Raw genomic sequence first — 20925 nt, 5'->3', positions numbered from 1 at the left:
ATATATATATATATATAAGGCGCTATATAAATTGAACATTCATTCATTCAAAACACAGCTTATAAAGTTAGTTTTCCAAAACATCTTTATTACTGGAATCATAAAAAGTGTCTGACACAAAGTGTCAAGCATCAGATGTCTGACTTTTGTGTGGCATGAGTGGGTGAGCTGAGCTGCCACAGACTTCCAGACTCTCTCACTGCTTAGTGGTGGCAGAAGAGAAGGTGAAACAGCCATGCTGGTTGAACTGCATGTCTCTCACTCGCCGAATGGACTGAATCTGAGGCTGGAAAGCGCAGAAGTCATTATAGTGTCTGTAGTCGCCGCACTCAAACAGGTACTGGTAGCCCCTGTAACCGGGGTACTGGTATCCCACCCAACTGCAGGGGAAAATTGAAAAGAGAGAGAAAGAGGTTAGTTATTGTATCACATTATAAAGACTTTTTATTTAGCACTTTGTAAACCTTTGAAACTTTATGGTACATTCATTTTCAAAGTTTCTTTCACAATTCTGTCTAGTATTTTAGAATCAACTGCTTGTTGGCAGCGATACTCACGCTCCACTGGGGACTTTCACGCTGCCCACTCTATCACAGAAACCGTGCGCCCAGAGGGTGGGGCAGTCATCCTCCTGGACCTCCATCTTGTTGCCCTGGAAGTCGCACAGCTCATACAAGCAAATCTTGTGCTCCATGGGGTCCTGTGGTACAGAGGCAAAGTGCTGAAATGTGTCATGGAACCCACGCTACCCATGACACAGCACAGCCGGTGCTCTTACCATGCGGATGGGTCTGAAGGACATGAGGCAGTCGCTGCGGTAGCTGTTGGACCAGGTGTCCCAGCGAGGATACTCTCCCTTCTCCAGGATGAACATCTCCCCACGGAAGTTTGTCTGTTCAAAAGCCACAAAGCTGGAAGGAAAGCAGAAGGTGTTGATTACAAGATCATAGCACAAGGGCTCTGCTGCCTAACCACTTGTTTATTTCCGTGATCATCTGCTGTATGGTCCAGGCGATAGTGATAGTCACGTACGGGCCACACTCCACAATGATGCTGCGGACTCTGTCCATGCCACCATCACAAATGTTCATGCACTCATTATGGACCTCCATCATCCTGCCCTGGAAGTTCTCCTGGTCGAACAGCATCATCTGTGGTAGGACATTTAAACCATTTGATAAAGTTTCACTCTTTAAACTTAAAGTACACTCCACAGTTCCTTTGCTTGGTGTTAAAATAAACTTTCCTGTTAAAGCTGCTGAGGAAGAGTTCAAGCCAGAGCACCTAGCTTAGTATTTTCCCCATTTGGTGGAGATCTTACCTTGTAGTTGCCCACAGTCTTGGTTTCTCCAGTCTTGGAGCTCTTGCTGGTCGCAGCAGTAGAGCCAGGCTGTCCCTTGTCCTTGGCATCAGAGGCCAGGCCGGTGGTGAACTTGGCAGTCTGGGACATGATGATGGAGTCGAGGAGCGTCTGCGAGAAAGAATGAAGGTTGTGGGGCTTTGCGCATATACTTTGAGCAGAGGGTTGATCCATGTGAGGACCAGGTAAACTCTGATGGAGTTGGAATGGGCATTCATTGGGTAGGCTTCGTATTGCGAATGGAAGTTTCCCTTACCCAGATACACAAAAACTAAGTTAATCCAGAGTAGCTAAATCATCTATTCCATAATCAAATGAGGCCAAGGGTGAGTAGACCCTCAAATAGATAATGAGGGGGAAGAGTGTTTTTTTTTTTTTTTTTATATCTGGCCTCTTACCTGCTTGAGTACAGCTATGTGGTGAGGAGTTAGTTGGCTTGCATTGCCCTCGAAGTCCAACGCCCCACCTTTTATACCCTGGCAAGGGGAGTGTAGAGGGGCTGGGCATACAATAGAAACACCTCCGTCATCAGAGTCTGTGTGTGCTAAAGCCGTGGGGGTGTCTCACCGACCAGAATGCTCTCCCCCATTGCCTGTAAGCACTTTACTGTCAATGCAAATCCCTGACAACTGCACTTTCCCCAGTGTGGTAGTGCTGTGAATCTCAGACTGAGCAGGAGGAATGTATGATCCAGAGATCAGGTTATACAAATGCTAGCCCCTTTTTAGCGTTTACCTGTGTTTCAGAAGAAACAGACACTCTTGATTGCAAATAAATACAAAACAAAAAACATCTGTTTAATAGTGAGAACAATAATGTACATCCTAACAAGGTTATTGCAATAACAGTAACATACCATAGACAAAAATGAACATTTGATTAAACAGATGTTAACCACATGTGCGAGGTTTAAAGAGATCTTGAACACTTTCTGAACATTTTGGTATGGTACTATATGTGCAATGAATGGTAAAAACATTGACCACTTGTTTAAAAATGCACCAGATGCACTCACATATGAAGGCTGTAAAGGACTAGAAACAGATGTGAAATATATATAGTAATAGTTTTAGAAATAATATTGCACACCTGCTGCATTAACACTTCATATTTGTTTAATTTTGGGATATTTCTAAACAGATTGTAATACTGTTTTTACACTTGGGCACTTTGTAAGTTGCTGTGGATAACAGGGTCTGTCAAATGCCCTAAACATACATTTAAATGTGAATGTAGTGTTTTGAATTTCAGATAAAAAAATACCTACACTGGAGAAATACATATCCACAAATGTATTTACAATTCAAATGCATGCATAGATGTACACAGTAAGTACCTTAGCTATTCTGCATGCACACACAAACACACACACACACACACACACACACACACACCTTCTAAGGTCTAGATAAAAACTAAGTGGAGAAACTTTCTGCTGTGACCTTTCAATGTGGTTTCACAGTAATTCTGAGAGGCCCACAGGAAAGTAATGTGAGTGTTTGTTTGGAGTTTACAATTCACCCGAACTGTATATTGTAAAGTTTTATATATACTGTATGTTGTAAAGTTTTATATAGATGCCTAAGCAATGAGGAGCTGCCACAGTAAAGGCAGAAATCATGCTAGCTATTGATTGTTAAAGCTACCTAGAATTATTATGAATAATAGGATATTTCAATCTCTTTTATTTATGACATTTTTTATGTTTACAGTTTATACAAACAGTTTTATTATGAAAACTTGCTTTTCTACAGTTGTGATCAAATTTATTCAACCCCCAATGCTGCGAAGGGTTTTATGGAATTCAGTGCACATTTGTAATTGTGTTCATAATGAAATCTTACAAGGACTTGTTAAAGAACTAAATGCAACTAAGATAGCATCAATTTTTTTTGTCATAAAGTATTAAATGGCCTTTTTGTGATTTCTTCATTGACACAATTATTCAACCCCTTTACGACTACCACTCCTAAGAACAGAGGTTCATTCCAGTGTTTTCCATCAGGTATTGAAAACATCTGTGGATGTCAACGAGCAGCAATCAAGCATGATAAGCACCAATTAGGCAGATTTAAAAGGACTGTGATACTCAGCTCCTTCTAGACATCTACTGGTGTGTTTCCAAGCATGGTGAAGGCAAGAGAATGGTCCCAGAAGACAAGAGAAGAGGTTATTGCTCTTCACAAGAATGGCAATGGATATAAAAAGATTGCGAAGTTGTTAAATATTCCAAGAGACACTATCGGAAGTATCATTCGCAAGTTCAAGTTAAAGGGCACAGTGGAAACGTTACCTGGTCGTGGCAGAAAGAAGATCCTGACCGCGACTGCTGTGCGCTACCTGAAGCGTAATGTGGAGAAAAATCCCCGCGTGACTGCTAAGGAACTGAAAAAAGACCTGTCAGATGTGGGCACTGAAGTTTCAGCTCGGACAATAAGGCGCGCACTGCATAACGAAGACCTCCATGCCAGAACGCCCAGACGCACCCCCTTGCTGACTCCAAAGAACAAGAAAAGTCGACTGCAGTATGCCAAAAGTCATGTGGACAAGCCACAAAGGTTTTGGAACAGTGTACTGTGGTCAGATGAAACTAAATTTTGTCATCAAACCAGCGCTATGTTTGGAGAAGGAAGAACCAGGCTTATGAACAAAAGAACACCTTGCCTACTGTGAAGCATGGCGGGGGGTCAATTATGCTTTGGGGCTGTTTTGCTTCTAATGGTACAGGAAAGCTTCAACGTGTGCAGGGTACCATGAATTCCCTTCAGTACCAGGAGATCTTGGAGGAAAATGTGATGGAGTCAGTCACAAACCTGCGGCTTGGGAGACGTTGGACCTTCCAACAGGACAATGATCCGAAGCACACATCCAAGTCCACTAGAGCATGGTTGAACATGAAAGGCTGGAACATTCTAGAGTGGCCATCGCAATCACCAGACTTAAATCCAATTGAGAACCTCTGGTGGGACCTAAAGAAGGCAGTTGCAGTGCGCAAGCCTAAGAATGTGACTGAACTGGAGGCTTTTGCCCATGAAGAATGGGCTAAGATACCCATAGGTCGCTGCAAGACACTTGTGTCAAGCTATGCTTCACGCTTGAAAACTGTCATAACTGGAAAAGGATGTTGTACTAAGTACTAAAAAATAATGTCACTAGGGGGTTGAATAAAACTGATAATGATGTGAGCACAGTAAAGACATTTGTGGTTATTCCATCATAAATATTATGTTATGTTTGTCTAATTTATAAGTGCCTCTTTGATATAATTGTAAATAAGATGACTGAAATGATCAAAATCAATGTCAAACTGGCCAAAACACTTTATTTCAGTGGGGGTTGAATAAATTTGATCACAACTGTATATGAAGCCATAACTATAATCTCACTGGGTCTTCTCACATTTGATATTTGATGTGTTCAGAACTATGGCAACTTCGTGACTGGTACTGTTCTTTTAATTGGTTTTTTAATGGGAAAAGCTGTGGGAAAATAGACAATTTTATCAATTTTATCACTTTTAATCCTTAGGAAGGTCCATGACAGCCCCATCACAGAAATTAGTTTTTTTTTCACTCCTACACACAGCTGTGCACGGAGCAATCCCCAGCGCGATATGGCCTGTGTAGTCCTGGGTGGAACGCAAACCTGACCCACGAGAACACCTCAGGCTCCACCACCTCCTCCGCTTTCGTGTGCCACTTCTCTCTCAACATGCATGTGTGTGCCTTATCCCGGCTAGCGTAGAGACTCCGTCCCAGGTGTAGTGTGGCGTTTGCACTTCTACTGTGTTGGTTTAACCCCACCTTTGTCAGCGGCACAATACGTGCCCCCCTCCCTCGATGCTGAGCCGGGGCTTTGGGTGGAGCCCTTCTCCAGGGGGCTTTAAAAGGGTGTCCGCGCGTGCTGGATCTCACTCTCTCATCAGGACATCCCGAGGGCACCAAAGCGAGGTGAGTTCCTCTAGGCTCTCTGCTCAACTCCCCTCCCTTTGTGTTCAGTCACTGCAAGTCCCCACCTGTCACTCACACTCAATGTGCAGCTAGCCCAGTACCTACACTCGGATGTAGCGATGAGCAAAGTCTAGTGTTTTTATGGTGACTACATCTCTGTGCATTTCCCATCTGGATCTAAAAACAGCTTGCAAATGCTTTCAAACATGTAATAAAATCCACAGAGATGAATTAACACCTGCAGGGTTTATTGGCATCCGGCTGGACTAAAGATGACTCTGCAGGTGTTGTTCTACAGTGAAGACCCTCTTTAGCTACTTTAGCTATTGATGTTATGACAAAAATCAGGCTAAACTTCTTTACTCATCCACAACCTGAACCCTGTTTTATTTGGTTTCAATGTTTAATTTAAAAAGCAGGTCATGTGTAAATCTTTCTGCATGTTTTATTGCATCATGCACTTGTCACTTATGTGTGAGATCTGCATGTGCTGGTGCTCAGTACAAATGTGTAGTTTGTACAGGTCAGGCTATAGACATTTGAGGATGATATGATACTGACTGGTACTTTATGGTATTGTGAAACTTGAATATTCCTTAGTAGTGACAAAAACACTGATGATGAAGATGTTTTTTTTGTTGCTAGTTTACTATCATTGCTTTAAATGACATGCTTCTTTGGTACAGGCAAGATGACTCACCACTGCACCAAGTTCTCGGGCCATTGGAAGGTATGCTTGATTTATGACCCCATTAACATACATAGGTTATTGGGTCTTTATTTGTGAAACCTTTAAGGAGCTCTCTATCAGGCATACTCCATGCTTTTTCTAACTGAACATAGCTTAAACCTTTTTGTTTATAAATTAGACAGAAATTCTAATTTAGAATTCTTAATGATGTGATTTTCATTTCACATCTGATTAGTCATAGCCAAAATATGTCTTGTTAAAACATTCCTAACCACTGTCTTCCAGATTATTGTGTATGATGAAGAGTGCTTTCAAGGTCGCCATCATGAGTTCACCTCTGAGTGTTGGAATGTAATGGACTTTGGTTTTGAGAGTGTCCGCTCACTGAGGGTAGAGAGTGGAGCGTAAGTACAATACTATGAGCAAGTGGCAATGGGTCATTTAGCCATTTACAGTTGGATGTACCACCACACTAGGAACCTACACCTAAACCCATAGTATTGACAGAACAGCCCAAGATATAGGTCTGAAGTTTATAGTAGAATTTGTATAGCATGCATTCAAATAATACATCTAGAATGCATATTATTATGAGGAAGTAATGCAAGCTTGACCTGGGAGATAAATAGCAAGAAGATCATATTTTCACATTCGGACATACCCATGAGAGTTGGCTCAGTTCTTCTCCTAACTAGCACCTCTGCACAGGTGGATTGGCTTTGAGCACCCCTCCTATCAGGGTCAGCAATTTGTGCTGGAGCGTGGAGAGTACCCTCAGTGTGATGCTTTTGGGGGAAACAACGCTTACCATATTGAGAGGATGACCTCCTTCAGGCCCATCTCCTGCGCTGTAAGTCTGCTAAACTGCATGAGCCAAGTTATAGGCCACTCTGATCTCTTATCACGATTTTATATATATATATATATATATATATATATATATATATATATATATATATATATATATACACACCGATGTAGAATCACAGGGAAAGTAGGATGACGATCTACGAGAGGGAGAACTACCTGGGCCGTAAAGGGGAGCTGAGTGAGGACTACCCCTCGCTGCAGGCCATGGGCTGGAGCAACAGTGAAGTGGGCTCCATACGCGTCCTCTCTGGAGCGTGAGCACACCTTCCCACACATTCTCCCACTAGCCATTTTTAATCTCTGACTTTCCAAAAACAGCATTTATTTGTTTTTTATTTTAGATAATATGGAAATAATACTTACTTTTCTCTCTTTCTGATTATTCACTCTTCTCTCAACATCTAACATAAATGCAGGTCATAGCCAGCATTTTTACAAATAAGATTTAATATTTGATACTGAAGTTGTAATTCTTACCTCTGTCTTTATTTATTATCACCTGATAGATTTGTCTGCTACCAGTACCCTGGCTACCGAGGGTTTCAGTACATCATGGAATGTGACCGTCATGCTGGCGAGTACAAGCACTACAGGGAGTTCGGTTCCCACTGTCAGACCCCTCACATCCAGTCCATTCGTCGTATCCAGCACTAACTGCTGCTCATGCCTCAGCTTACACCTCATTGGCCAAAGCTGAATAAACTGTTTCGTAAACCTAACCTCTGTTCAGTTTGATTTTACATCATTAAATTTATCACAAATATTTTGCTACTTGATTTAAACTTGGATGAAATTCAACGTGTTGGTTACCATAACAAAAATAGCATTCTGCCAAAGTACAGAAAATGTTCACAAGCAATGTCTGATAGACTTTTTTTTTTATTTCATGCTATTTTTAAAGAAATGGTAAAGGAATAATGTGGACCATCTCTAGAAGCGTCTGCGGTACTGTGTCCTCAGGGACGTCATGTAGATATTGAAGAGTGAAGCAAAGTAGGCCTACTAAATTTATCCGTCAGGGGGAGCCATATCACCAGAAGAACTGCCCACCGTAGTTTATAAAATTGGCCTGTTTGTAATAATAAAAAAAACAACAACAATAATAGTAAAAAATTACAATACACTAAATACAATTTGCATAACGTATATCATCAAAGGAGATTAAAGCATTTTCACTTGATCATGTCAACTAAGTCCTAAATAGGACAGAGACTAACCTTAAAATAAAATGAATTCGTTCGAGTATAGCGAATAGTATAGTGAAACTGGATGGTGTAAGGCTTTACTCGGCCGACACGGCGTGTCCTGCTCTACCGTGTTCAGTGCCATGTTGTACATCTGCGCTGGAGAGGAAGTAGCGCTCCCAGTCGAAAATCCTCTTCACTGCTCACCGAGGGTTCGTTAGATCGTCTACAAACGTGAAAGTGAGGCGTTAAGATACTCTCGTCAGGGTAAGGACACAAAAAAACATCGAAGGTTACTTTTTATTCGGAAGCTTGATAAGGATCGGACGGAACGCCTGAGGTCGGACTGGTTCCGTGAACTATGCTGGACGACCGTGTGCAGTTGGAAGACTTTTTCAGCCCAAACGCGGATGCGCGGTGCTAACGAGAGTCGGGGGCTCCGCCAGGATGAGAAGCAGCGCCGCGAAGAGTTTATTTTCATGTTTTTTATGAACAAACGCCGAAAGCTGGACGTGTCGCAGTACAACGTGTTATATCAGCGCAGATTCTAACTTCGTGTATTCAGCAAACAACGAGGACGTAGTTTAGTTGAGCTAGCCGAGCTAGCCGTGTAGCGCGCGGAGTGGCGGCTATCGTGTGTGGCTAACGAGCTGAGCTAATGTTGCCGTGAACATTGAACTTCCGCAGGAACTTGTGGTGTTGTGGTGCTAAAAAGGTTCAGCCGTCCGGAGTGTTAGACACTGTAGATGCTCCGTGTTTAAGTGTAGTCGAACGGGCAGTTTTACGTGTGCCGATACCCGGGAGGGAGAGAGCTAGTTAGCAAACAGCGACCCGTGACGGCGCGTTTGAGGCTGAGCTGTTCAGTTTCTGTCAGGTAGACTCATAATCTCGGTCTTCATCAGGAGTCTTCATCAGCTACACAGTAATAATCTCGGTCTTCATCGGGAGTCTTCATCAACTACACAGTGATAATCCCAGTCTTCATCAGGAGTCTTCATCAGCTACACAGTCATAATCTCGGTCTTCATCAGGAGTCTTCATCAGCTACACAGTGATAATCTCGGTCTTCATCAGGAGTCTTCATCAGCTACACAGTAATAATCTCGGTCTTCATCAGGAGTCTTCATCAGCTACACAGTGATAATCCCAGTCTTCATCAGGAGTCTTCATCAGCTACACAGTGATAATCCCAGCCTTCATCAGGAGTCTTCATCAGCTACACAGTAATAATCCTAGTCCATACAGACTGAACGGAGCTGGCCAAGCTCGTAGTGCCCGGCGCTGTAGTGTGGGGGTAATAGCGGCGGTGTGGGGGTAATAACGGCGGCGGTGTGGGGGTAATAACGGCGGCGGTGTGGGGGTAATAACGGCGGCGGTGTGGGGGTAATAACGGCGGTGTGGGGGTAATAGAGGCGGTGTGGGGGTAATAACGGCGGTGGTGTGGGGGTAATAGCGCTTCACTTCTTCACGGTTTGTGTTGTAAATAAGCAGCGGCTTCATCTGGACTCACACCGTCCGCCGTCGTGAGTTAATTCTGTAGGACAGTTTTAGTGGCAGCGCCGCCCTTTGTGTTACCGACCAAGAAAATGGAGAAGCGGTGTGTGTCTTAGTGTCCTGGGTGTTTAGACGAAGGTGCGTTAGTCCGACCTGAGGACAGTTGTAGACGGGGAGTGTTAATAAACAGCCCTGCTGGCCTCTGGGGGATCTAGTCATCTTAACCAGTCGTGATGGACATTGTTTTTACAGTCTGATCGAAACCTCGCAGAAATCGGGACACTGCGTGGATCGCTGGTTAATGTGTCTTAAAATCACCGGGAAATTGGAGAAGAATATAACTTCATTGTGCTCATTGTGGTCGCCAGTTTATATTTTTCCAAATCCCTGTTAACGAGATGGCTCGCTCTTAATTCTCAACGCGGAGGACTTCACACAGATTGTATTTCACCTGTCAGATTAGATTTGCTTGTGCGTTATTTCGGTCCAGTGTGAAGGCGTTATCGGGGAGCTGGGCTGCCGCTCCACGACTCGCTCCCCGGGTAGCTGCGTCGGCTAAGCTAGCGGCACATTCACGTGAATCTACGTTTGCCCACTTAGCACGGGTTTGACAGTCAGAACCAGCAGGTGGGTCCTCGGAATTAGCTCACCGAGACAGGGAGCTGAGCGTGAAATAATCCGCCCAATGTCGCTCCCGTCGTGTTCAGCTACAACGGTTACGGAATTGTTACTCTTGTGTTCGCGCTGCAGTTTTTCTTAAAAAGACGCCGATATAACCAGCCGCCTCGCCACACGGAGCCTCCGGTTCTTCTTCGTAGCTATGAACCTTGTTTTATCTGTCACGATGGCTGTTTTCTGAGATTTGAAACGTCGAGAAGAGGAAAACGACAGGGTTGGGGGTCGATGCTCGCCTCAGACTCCCGCATCGCCGCGCTTGTGCCGTTTTCGTGTTGATTGCGCCGTCCTCGCGTACCCGCCTCTCCGGACTGGTTCTGTATCGACTCGGGCGACCCAGGGTTGAAGATGGCGGACCTAGAAGCAGTTCTCGCCGATGTCAGCTATTTGATGGCGATGGAGAAGAGTAAATCTACTCCAGCGGCCCGGGCGAGCAAGAAAATCATCCTTCCCGAACCCAGGTAACCAAGATTACACCAGACGTGCACCTTGCGTTTCCCGTGTGCATTCTACTACCACTTGAGTGTTTGTTCTTCACCTACGGGTGTCTGTGTGTGTGTGTCACTGGTCATGTTGAATTGTTGGGTTAACAAACACAATGGCAAAGAATGTTAAAATGAAGCTCGCTTCACGGTAAACCGACGATTCAACCTAGTCGGTCCCTATACATTCAGGTTCAGGCATAACCCCAACCCAGCGCGGAGGCCTACTGCACGGCACGGCAGCAAACCGATAAAGGGAAGCTGTCCACAGAGCTCTTGCTTTACGGTATTAGTCTTTGTCGTTTTTGTGTACGGTTAGTTTCAAAACTACGCATTCGCATATAACGTTGCCCACCATTGGCCCCAAATGGAGTGGCTGAATCCGTCAGGACTAGTGACCTCCTTGAGTTATTATATCACCTGTAGATATCTTCCCGTGAGGGTTGATCATCGTTTTTCAGTGCGTAGACAAATTATTTTGCTTATGTTAAGGGTACACAGTCTACTTAATACCTTAAAATGTTCTCCATTTTACACCAGTCACTATGTTAGTTTTACAACACAAAATTGTGCGTACCATAATTAGCAGAATTTATCTTTGTTCTGTCACAAGAGGATGGCTTCAAAAATGCACTTCATTCTCATGTCAAATATCCTCTGCAGGCCAAGCAGAGATTGTATTAATTTGACTTTATTTACATTGAAGACCACTGCAGCAAACGTTAGATCAACATTTGGTTAGAAAATGGGTGTGTTTTGAAAGGAAGTGGCAAAACCATCTCTGCATCCTAAGAGTGGGAATGAGTGTTTTAATGATACAGTGTGCATCAACACAAGGGTTGGGATGCAATACACCAGTGACCTCATCAGATTAAGAGGAAGTGTGATGCAGCCTAAAACACTGAAGGAGCTGTGAGGCGATACATTAACTGTTCTAACCAAATGTGTCTAGCAAGCGAATTTATGCCTACGGATGTTTCATAGACAAAGTGCCTTTGTTGTTAAATTCAGACCTGTACATACAAAAACAAAGATAACCAGGCATTTACAAATCATTTTGTATTTCATGAGAAATTCTTACGTCGAAAGATTTGCTTTAGTTAATCTAAAGCACCGTTTCAGTATGAAAAACCTCAAGGGGGTGGGGGATTTGTACAGTTTCACTGTGATCACATACTGCTTCATAGATGCACACTCTCCCCTCGGTGGAGAACTCTGCCACACCGAGACCATTGCACACGTGGTTGTTCCGGAACTACGTCCCCCTTGTCTAATTTATGGTCTCTTACAGGATGTGCTGACAGATTACGGGAGGTTACCAGATTGTTTTTGCTCTGTAGATTTTACAAATCGTAGAAGGATTATCGGTAGCATGATGCCATGTAAAGTGAATCAACACATTTGATTTAAAGCTGCTTAGTGCCTTGCAGAGTTCAGTCTGTAGTGCTAGATGGTCCCCACCCTCATTTAGCAAAATGCCTTCACATGTTGCAGAACATATCAGTATGCAGTAAATGATGCAAAAGTATATATATATATATATATATATATATATATATATATATATATATATATATATATATATACACACACACACACACAACAATACTCGGGTAGGCTTTGGCGTTGGCACGATGCATTGACACAATGCTCAATTGGTACTAATGGGCCCAAAATGTGCCAGGAAATGATCCCCCACACCATTGCACAAGCAGCATGAACCATAGATTCAATGTATCCATGCTTTCATGTTGTTGATGCCAAATTCTGACCCTACCATCCAAATGTCGCAGCAGAAATCGAGACTCTTCAGACCAGGCAACGTTTTTCCAATCTTCTATTGTCCAGTTTTGGTGAGCCTGTGTGAATTGTAGCCTCAGTTTCCTGTTCTTACCTGACAAGAGTGGCACCCGGTGTGTCTTCTGCTGCTGTAGCCCATCCACCTCAAGGTTCAACGTGTTGTGTGTTCAGAGATGCTCTTCTGCATGCATCAGTTGTAACGTTGAGTTACTGATGCTGTTCTATCAGCTCGAACCAGTCTGACCATTCTTCTCTGACCTCTGGCATTAACAAGGCATTTGTGCCCACTGAACTCAGACCGGCCCGTCTGGCACCAACAACCACGCCACGTTCAAAGTCACTTAAATCACCTTTCTTCCCCATTCTGATGCTCGGTTTGAACTGCAGCAGATTGTCTTGGCCATGTCTACATGCCTAAATGTATTGAGTTGCTGCCATGTGATTGGCTGACTCAACATTTTCGTTAATGAGCAGTTGGACAGGTGTGCCTAATAAAGTGGCTAGTAAGTGTATAATAACAATGAATAGATAAGTGCAATGGTGAAATTACATTCAATTAATTATTTGGTTAGTGATATAATTTCATCTGAGATTGAGAACTTAGTAGTATTAAACAGTTGTTTGTGTATTGTATGTATGAAGGAACAAGAGCCTCTTACTTAGTAAAATCAATTCCACATTGTTCCACATTCAGTATATTTAAAAATATCTTGCTGGGAGCCCAGGGGCTGACATAGAAGGCCCATTTACATACTTATGTGTGTACTGTGGATGTATGCTGTCCACGCTGCTCCTCGAAGTACTGACAGACCACTGCTGACTAGCACGCAAGTTACTTTAACTTCACAACTTGGCATAAAGACTTCTTATGCATTGAATTGTCTTGTATACAGTAAAGACGAATTAGCCTAGCAATACATATATTTATACTTTAAATCTTTACAATATTGTTGTGGTAAGACAGGAATTTGTTTATCTTCAGATGCCTCTGAATGATTAGTCCTGGTATATTTTTAGGTCTAGAGTCACATCGCTGAGAATATAGTCCTCCAAGTGTGTTTGTATACATTTCAATAAATGAGAAATATTGCTTCATAAACTGATGGAACGGCATTTTCCTCTGAGCTAAATCTTCTAAAAGCTGTATGTGGTTCTGTCCTATAAATGCCTCAATTTGTAATTCGGTCAACAGTTAAAGTTGAGTGACTGCTCCATGTGAGCTGGTAGGTTCAGTGGAGCTGGTATGGCTACCACAGGCTTTATGGGTTCTGTGCATTTACCACTTCCTGTCACTGCACGTCTGGATCCACCACTACCTCTCGACTGTTTAAATTGTTCTTTTACCTCACCTAGCATGCAGTTGGCATAAACAGAACCCAGTGGAGTAAGATGGAGGATTAATCGGACATGATGGCGCCAATGCTAATAAATTCAGAGCTGATTGGCTCAGGGCCGAACCAGCCCTTAGTGGCTCCCGTCCTTGTCTCAGGCTAAGGAAGCATGCGGCACCCTACGCCTTGGGTAACCCGCCTTAACCACGTGTTTGACGTGTCTTGTATCGTGGTCGATATGTTGATTCGTCTCAGGCTTGAGAAAAGGTTTGTTCCCTGGGAATTGTATTATCCCTGCTATTGGCCAAGATCATTACCAGGCTAATGGGTGTAATGAAACACAAATGCTAATAAGCTATGCACTCGTTTACATCCATGTGACTGGTTATACGTTTGACAGGGCCCAGAAATGTTCTAGCTTTAAAAGACTAGTGACAGGTTCTCATCTTAAGCTGGGGTCAGTGGTGACAGTTTCGTCAGACATCTTGTGCATATGTAGCGCCTTTGTGGTTTTGCGATCAAGTCACAGTGTCCAAATTATCCAGACTCAAGCTACAGACTATAAATAGATTTTCTTACGTTATATCATTGCTGGTTGGCTATGGACTAGCAAAAAAAGCAGCATCAGTGCTGAGTTTTACATGTATGAGGCATTCTGTAAAAACTGACCATACACAACTTATATCACAGTGAAGGTAATTGTTCTAATTGTTTCTGGTGACCTTTAAGCAGAACCCCTGTTACAGATGTTCCTGTAGTGAGAACACATGAAGACTCACTAAACATACAAACAGAAATTAAGTAAATGGGCTCTGCAGTACCACCTATAGCTTGTAAAATGGAGTCACTGCATTTCACTAGTTTACCTACATTGTCTGCATTGCTTTTCATGTAGAAATTTGTATTATGTTAATTTTCATTATTGTATTGTATTGTATTGTATTATTTAAAATAAGATTCCAAAATTAGCTTTTAATATTAAATAAATGTTTCCAATGCTCTCTGTACTTTTTTATTGCAAGTCCATTTAATCTCAGGACACTAGCTTGGTAGGAGTTGTGCAGAGGCGTCTGTTAAATCTTCCGTGGCTTGTAATCAACTGAAAAATCAATCTATTCTTAAGGGTCCATTTACAGTTAGCATTTAAAGTGAGCCTGTGATGGATTAGATCTTGTGTATGCGCATAAGGCCAACAAGGGCATGAAAGATCCAGTAGATCATAAGATCACGGGAGATAAAAGCTGATCATCATTGTCTTACAGCTATTAAACCCATTTCACTTTTGATGCTGTCTTTTATCCAATCATAATTATACTCTTCTGTGCATAGTTGCTAAAAAAGTGGTGTTTAAAATCATTGTCCTGTATTGCTCCTGTATTGGTTGATTAGTATTAGCTAAAACAGCAGTGAGAGATGCCTTTGAAACACTTCATCTGGTATCTGTGATCATATTGCTTTTGTGACTGTTTGTTCTGGTAGATTGCCATAAAGTACAAAGTTGTCACTGTTATTTCCCACTGACAGATTTTCAGAAAAATGTAGGCTAATCATTAAACATGTACAATGTGAGAATGCCGTTCGTGCAGAAGTGTCACAGTTTTGATCACTGTTGGATGCACCAATGAAGCTATGTTAGAAATATGTTGAATTTAAGCATAGTAAAGAGAGTGTTTAACAAGGAGCAGTTGTACATCATCATGCAGTATGATGTCTTGTTTTACTAACATTGAAATGTTTTGCAGGATCCTGTGCAGAGCCAAGTTGTGGAACAGATTAAGACATCATATCACTAAAAACTGTTAAGCATTTGGTCTGTGCATAATTCAGAAGTGAGAATCTGTTCTTTAAAACTACTGTACTGCAGAGAGGTACTGTTGGAAGTGATGATAACGAAAGGAAACTTAAAATAAAGTCTTAAAAGGGGGAGTGGGGGGCAGGGAGACTATGACAAATGGAAGGTGCTTTGTCATCTGAGGGCAGGTGTGAGGGAGCACAGAGTGGAGAAGCTCTCGGGCGGAGGCTACGCACACCAGCAGAGAGTCCAGGCTTTAACGGCACGCCTGAGAGGGTTCGAGGGGCACAGGAGGACGAGAGGAGGAGCCAAGTGGGTGGAGAGATGACCTGTAGGTGATAGTCGGCAGTTGAGGTTGGAATGGATGGATATTTAGTGGCAGTGCAATGATGTGCTTGATATCTGAGAAGACTCAGTCTTGGGTAGGAAGTACTAAATAGCAGCACTTTGTGACATCTCCCTCTTCACAGTTGTATATCCATGGCAATTCACTGTTATATTGTGATTTCTCTACAGAGAGGAAAATAAGCATTTGAACACCCTGCAACTTTGCAAGTTCTCCCACTTAGAAATCATGGAGGGGTCTGAAATAGTCATCTTTGGTGCATGTCCGCTGTGAGACATAATCAAAAAATTTATAAAATCTGGAAATCACAATGTATTATTAATTTTTTTTCTGTGTTGCTGCTGGAAATAAGTATTTGAACACCTGTGAAAATCTATTGTAATATTTGGTACAGTAGCCTTTGTTTACAATTAGAGGTCAAACGTTTCCTGTAGTTTTTTACTAGGTTTGCACACACTGCAGCAGGGATTTTGACCCATTCCTCCACACAGATCTTCTCTAGATCAGCCAGGTTTCTGTTCCCCAATATCTCTCAATACATGGCCCCGGTCATCTTCTCCTCAATACAGTGCAGTCATCCTGTTCCAAAACACCCCCAAAGCATGAGCATGATGCCTCCCCCATACCTCATAGTAGGGGTGGTATTTTTGGGATGATTTAAGCAGGGGAACCTTCGGTGCGTCTTATGACGTATATTACCCACAGTAACCTTGGTACCAGCTCTCTTCAGGTCATTGACCAGCTCCTCCATGTAGTTCTGGGCTGGTTCCTCACCTTTCTTAGCATCATTGCTACACCACGAGGTGAGATCTTCCATGGAGCTCCAGTCTGAGGGAGATTCACGGTCATGTTTCTAATAATTGGTCCAAGAGTTTATCTTTTTTCACCAAGCTGCTTGGCAATTACCCCGTAACTCTTTACAGCCTTGTGGACAATTTTGTCTCTGGTGTCTTTGGGCTTTAGTCCTAGCCATGTTAGTAGTTGGAGTCTTACCGATTGTGTGCAGTGGACAGGTGTCTTTATGCAGCTAACGACCTCGAACAGGTGACTAATTTAGAATAATAAGTGGAGTGGAGGTGGACTTTTTAGAGGCAGACTTGCAGGCCTTTGAGGGCCATAATTTTTGCTGGTGTTCAAATACTTATTTGCAGCAGCAACACACAAATAAATGATTTTAAAATCATGCATTGTGATTTCTGGATTTTTTTTTACTGTCTCTCACAGTGTACATGCACCTGAGAAGACCTCTCCATGATTTCTAAGTGAGAGAACTTGTAAAGTATTTCCCTCACTGTAAAAAGATTTGATGCATCACTTTTCAGATGTCTGATAGTCTGGGTCCTCCTTGTTTGAGCAGAGGAGTTGCATTTTTGAATTACAACACTCAAGACCGATCTTGAGTGTCTCGGTCTTGTGCACTTTTTCAGTCTTGACTTTCTACATCTTGAATATGAAGGACTAAAGAGCCGCTGAGGCCATGGAATATCTGATCCATGATCTAAGAAAGCGCAGGAATTATAAAACAAGCTCTTTACGTTTAGTTGGCAATAATGTTTTCAAGGTATTTTTTTCTTCTACTGAGATTACTGCTGAGGGCTTTTGTGATCTTAAGTTTTCGTGATGCTTTCTTAAAGGGGTAAGATACAACAGAGCAAAGCCCAGGTTCCTAACTTATAATAGTATACTAATAGTAGCATAATGATTTTACATAAATAAACAAATAAAATAAATGGGTGATATTAGCATGCACACAATGGAATTTGTCATGTACATAATATGAGTAATAAATATGCTGGGCATGCAGGACAAGATTAAAAGGTAACGTTTTGAGAGTAAAATGATAATAAGGATTTCAAAGTATATTCAAATATACTATCTTTCATAGACAGTATCTAGCTAAAAGTTATTCTTGTTCAACATCTACAGCTGACACCATTAGGATGTATTCCTGCATTGTATAAGGTTATGTAAACAATGTGGGTATATATATATATATATATATATATACAAGCTCAATAAATACAAGCATTCTCATTGTCATAAAATCTTAACAATCACTAACGATCAAACTTACATTTTTTCTAGACCAATCAGGCTTGTCTGTCATCTGTTTAAAAGTCAGTCAGTCCATTTAAAAGTCAAAAAGCACATTCTTAACTAAACATGCAAACCTCTTGCCATCTCTTGTTCCATAACAGCAGGTTCATACACAGTATTAAGAGCGGCAAGCAGTCCTCCATTAATATTTAAAACAGGAGTTCCTACTCCATTTGATAACTGGATCTTATCCCCGATTTCACAGCTGGTCTTTCAATGCCTCCTGCTCGCCCGAGCCAAGCGTGCAGCCATGCAAACGTGTCAGGGTTGCCTCTCCCTTGACCTGCATCCTGGTTCCCAGTGGGACTGGAGCTGGGTGATAATAAGACCTCGGAGGGGGTGCTAATTGATTCATTCACCCAAACGTGGTGCTAATGAACACCCTCTCCCAGGGCAGCTCGGCAGTGCCAGCCACCAGGACAAAATGTGGAGGAGATGGGGGATTAAAGAGGATGTATGAAATACTCAAAGAGGGCAAGGGCTGAGCTGCAGGGCAGTGGTGTGTGCTGACGTCCCTACCACAGGTTTTGTTTAGGTGTTCATTTCTGAACCCAGATATGGCTAAATGGTTATGCCTTTTTCATGATGGGCTATTTTTTGGTAAGCTTGTCATCACTCTTTTCCTTTTGCCAGTATTCGGAGTGTCATGCAGAAGTATTTGGAAGAGAGAGACGAGCTCACCTTTGACAAAATCTTCAACCAGAAGATTGGTAAGTTTCAGTCCATTGATTTTTAACAGTTTAAGACTAATTAACTTATTTTCCAAACTAAAAAGTTATTACTTTGAATATGCTTCACATTTATTGACAATGGATGTGCCGTGAACAAAGGTGTAGAAGGGAGATGCCTTTTTCCAGGCTTGAGGAGTCCTAGCATGATGCAGGTTAGGTGTTTTACTTCACCGTAGTCATGAAGAGCTTCATCGGTAGAATGAGGCTTGCTGTTGTGAGCAATGCATTAACTGCACTGCACTCCAAGATTGAAATTGTATGGTCCTTTGATGAGAAACCCACAAACCTGTATAAGATAATGCTGAGTCATCAAGGAGAACTGAAGATACTTTAATTGTCTGTTCCAGTTCATGGGTCTGTTGCAGTCAGACAACTCTTTGTTCTTTTTCACCACACGCAGTTTCCTCATTTGTCTTTCTCCGTTGAATGACCTAAGCAGTCAGAGACAGTCAAACCATTTGTGGAATTTTCTGGTGCAGAAGCCCTTCTTTGTGGTGTTCTGCCTGTATAAACCTGCACCCAAAGCACACAGGGATTCCATTCTCTTTTCCTGAATTAAAAAAGAGGCTCGTTTTGTGAATGAAGTATTGGCTCCAAATGTCCCGTGAGACTACGTCAGCCCTGCAGGCCTGGCTTAACGTTACTTACATCTAGGCCAGAAGTCCCCAGTGAAATTAGGCTGCTGTGAAATTCATTCTTCTTCACACATGTTCTCTTCGATATTTTTGTGTAGATGATGTTCGTGTTCGTAGTTTGTTAAGATTTATTTAAGATCTCATTTTCTCCCCGGTGTTTCAACAATGGATCTAAGATATTTAATTCTCTGAGATCTCATTTTTCATTTGGCTATGATAAGGCAGTCTTTTCCAAACTTTGTTTATGAGTGCCACCTATGGCCAGTCAGTTTCCCAGAGGGGAATGGTTTAATAGTCTTAGAAGTAGGGCTGGGCGATATGGGTAAAAAATCTTATCATGATATTTTTCATATCGGTTGATATCAAATTAGATCACCATTTCCTTTATATTTTAAGTGAGAAGTGAACACAACTATAACATTTAGACGAAAACTAAGGCATACACTTTTTCAGGCTTAATTACCTACCTAGCTATCTACATTTAAAGAGCTTTACTAATTCAGTCCCGATCTACGTAATGAGATACTGTATACCACAACTCGTGTTTCTAGGAGGGGCAGTAATAACACAGAATGGCATCAGCATCTTGCATAAAGGTTACACTGATATATGCCATTGAAATCGGTATATTACATACAGGTGACTATGGCATATGGCTTGAAGCCTGATGTGCTACGTCATCAGATTACTTCCATTGGCAGCGTTGCTTAAGGCGGGAAATGGAAACTAAGGTTTATTGAATTCTATTTCCCAAGCTTATAATCATCGAGAGAAAAGAATATCGCGAAACATATCGATATGGTTTTATCGCCCAGCACTACTTGGAAGAATCGTTTTAGTTTTACTAAGTCACAGTCACAGTGATGGGCTTTTACACAAAAATGACAAATTTATTGTTGCATATGAAAAGTTTCCTATTTTTCCTATATTACCTATACCCAGTCTATATTCCTGCCCTTTCCATTACGTTACCACCATCAGTCTGCACACTGCATTCTCAAGTCTTTTTAATTAACAGAGATCCTCAAGAGTGTTTGGGTTCTGAAATCTTAATGTCTTTTTCGTTTGAATGATGCAGGGACTATTATGTCAGATTTAAGTGCACACAAGATTAATAATTGTGCAGAAGGGTCCGACGAACACTGTTCAAATCAATTACCTATTTAAATCCATTGACCTGTGTATTTCACCGAAACAGTAATTGATCATTTCAATGAAAGTTCTTGATTCCAAAGCCTATCTATGCATTGTGACTGTAATCATGGCCTTGTGACTATGGATATATGATTTTTGGAAAATTACTCTGACCCAACAAGTCTAGCCAGCCTTCTAGAGTTGAGCTGTCACTTTTTAGGAAGTTATTTAGGTCAAGTTGAGCAGTCACTGGACTGTATTCCAGCATCATTTATGATTCACCATTGGAAATTCTTTGTAGTCTAAGGTTAGATGTAATCTGTGCCTAGGAAGCTGAACCTGAAGATATGTTT

At 42.0% G+C, this 20925-nt stretch overlaps 3 protein-coding genes and 1 long non-coding RNA gene across 7 annotated transcripts in view; 2 read left to right on the top strand and 2 right to left on the bottom strand.

Annotated features, from left to right (window-relative positions):
• Positions 1–196: 196 nt before the first annotated feature.
• On the bottom strand, positions 197–1781 carry crybb1 (crystallin, beta B1). Of its 2 annotated transcripts, XM_076986555.1 has the most exons (6): positions 1759–1781; positions 1322–1471; positions 1033–1151; positions 779–911; positions 558–700; positions 197–380 (listed from the first exon to the last, which is right to left on the bottom strand). In XM_076986555.1, the coding sequence occupies exons 2-6, from the start codon at positions 1448–1450 to the stop codon at positions 197–199; spliced, it is 708 nt and encodes a 235-aa protein (XP_076842670.1). In that variant the 5' UTR covers positions 1451–1471; positions 1759–1781. The 2 variants fall into 2 exon arrangements, with proteins under 2 accessions (XP_076842670.1, XP_076842669.1); XM_076986554.1 differs by lacking the exon at positions 1759–1781 and having other exon boundaries at positions 1322–1639.
• Positions 1782–4798: 3017 nt separating this feature from the next.
• Positions 4799–7561, top strand: cryba4 (crystallin, beta A4). 2 transcript variants are annotated; one of them, XM_076986675.1, is made up of 6 exons: positions 4799–5310; positions 5997–6040; positions 6287–6405; positions 6710–6851; positions 6983–7125; positions 7378–7561. In XM_076986675.1, exons 2-6 carry the CDS (start codon positions 6002–6004, stop codon positions 7523–7525), a joined length of 591 nt encoding a protein of 196 aa, XP_076842790.1. In that variant the 5' UTR covers positions 4799–5310; positions 5997–6001; the 3' UTR covers positions 7526–7561. The 2 variants fall into 2 exon arrangements, with proteins under 2 accessions (XP_076842790.1, XP_076842789.1); XM_076986674.1 differs by having other exon boundaries at positions 4799–6040.
• Positions 7562–7732: 171 nt separating this feature from the next.
• LOC143487632 (uncharacterized) lies at positions 7733–9401 on the bottom strand. The gene is made up of 2 exons (XR_013124316.1): positions 8089–9401; positions 7733–7940 (listed from the first exon to the last, which is right to left on the bottom strand). It is a non-coding gene; the product is annotated as an uncharacterized LOC143487632 (long non-coding RNA).
• Positions 9402–9457: 56 nt separating this feature from the next.
• Positions 9458–20925, top strand: part of grk3 (G protein-coupled receptor kinase 3) — a 35920-nt gene continuing 24452 nt past the window's right edge. The window contains exons 1-2 of one of the 2 annotated variants that reach the window (XM_076986676.1): positions 9458–10685; positions 18706–18782. In XM_076986676.1, coding sequence (XP_076842791.1) covers positions 10573–10685; positions 18706–18782 — 190 coding nt within the window. In that variant the 5' untranslated portion in view covers positions 9458–10572. The remainder of the gene's footprint in view (positions 10686–18705; positions 18783–20925) is intronic. The other variant, XM_076986677.1, reaches the window with a different exon arrangement.

Source organism: Brachyhypopomus gauderio, unplaced genomic scaffold (assembly GCF_052324685.1).
Source record: "Brachyhypopomus gauderio isolate BG-103 unplaced genomic scaffold, BGAUD_0.2 sc47, whole genome shotgun sequence".
In the NCBI taxonomy this organism is placed as follows: domain Eukaryota; kingdom Metazoa; phylum Chordata; class Actinopteri; order Gymnotiformes; family Hypopomidae; genus Brachyhypopomus; species Brachyhypopomus gauderio.
Note: the sequence above shows the minus strand (reverse complement) of the source record. Positions and strands in the feature narration are given on the sequence as shown.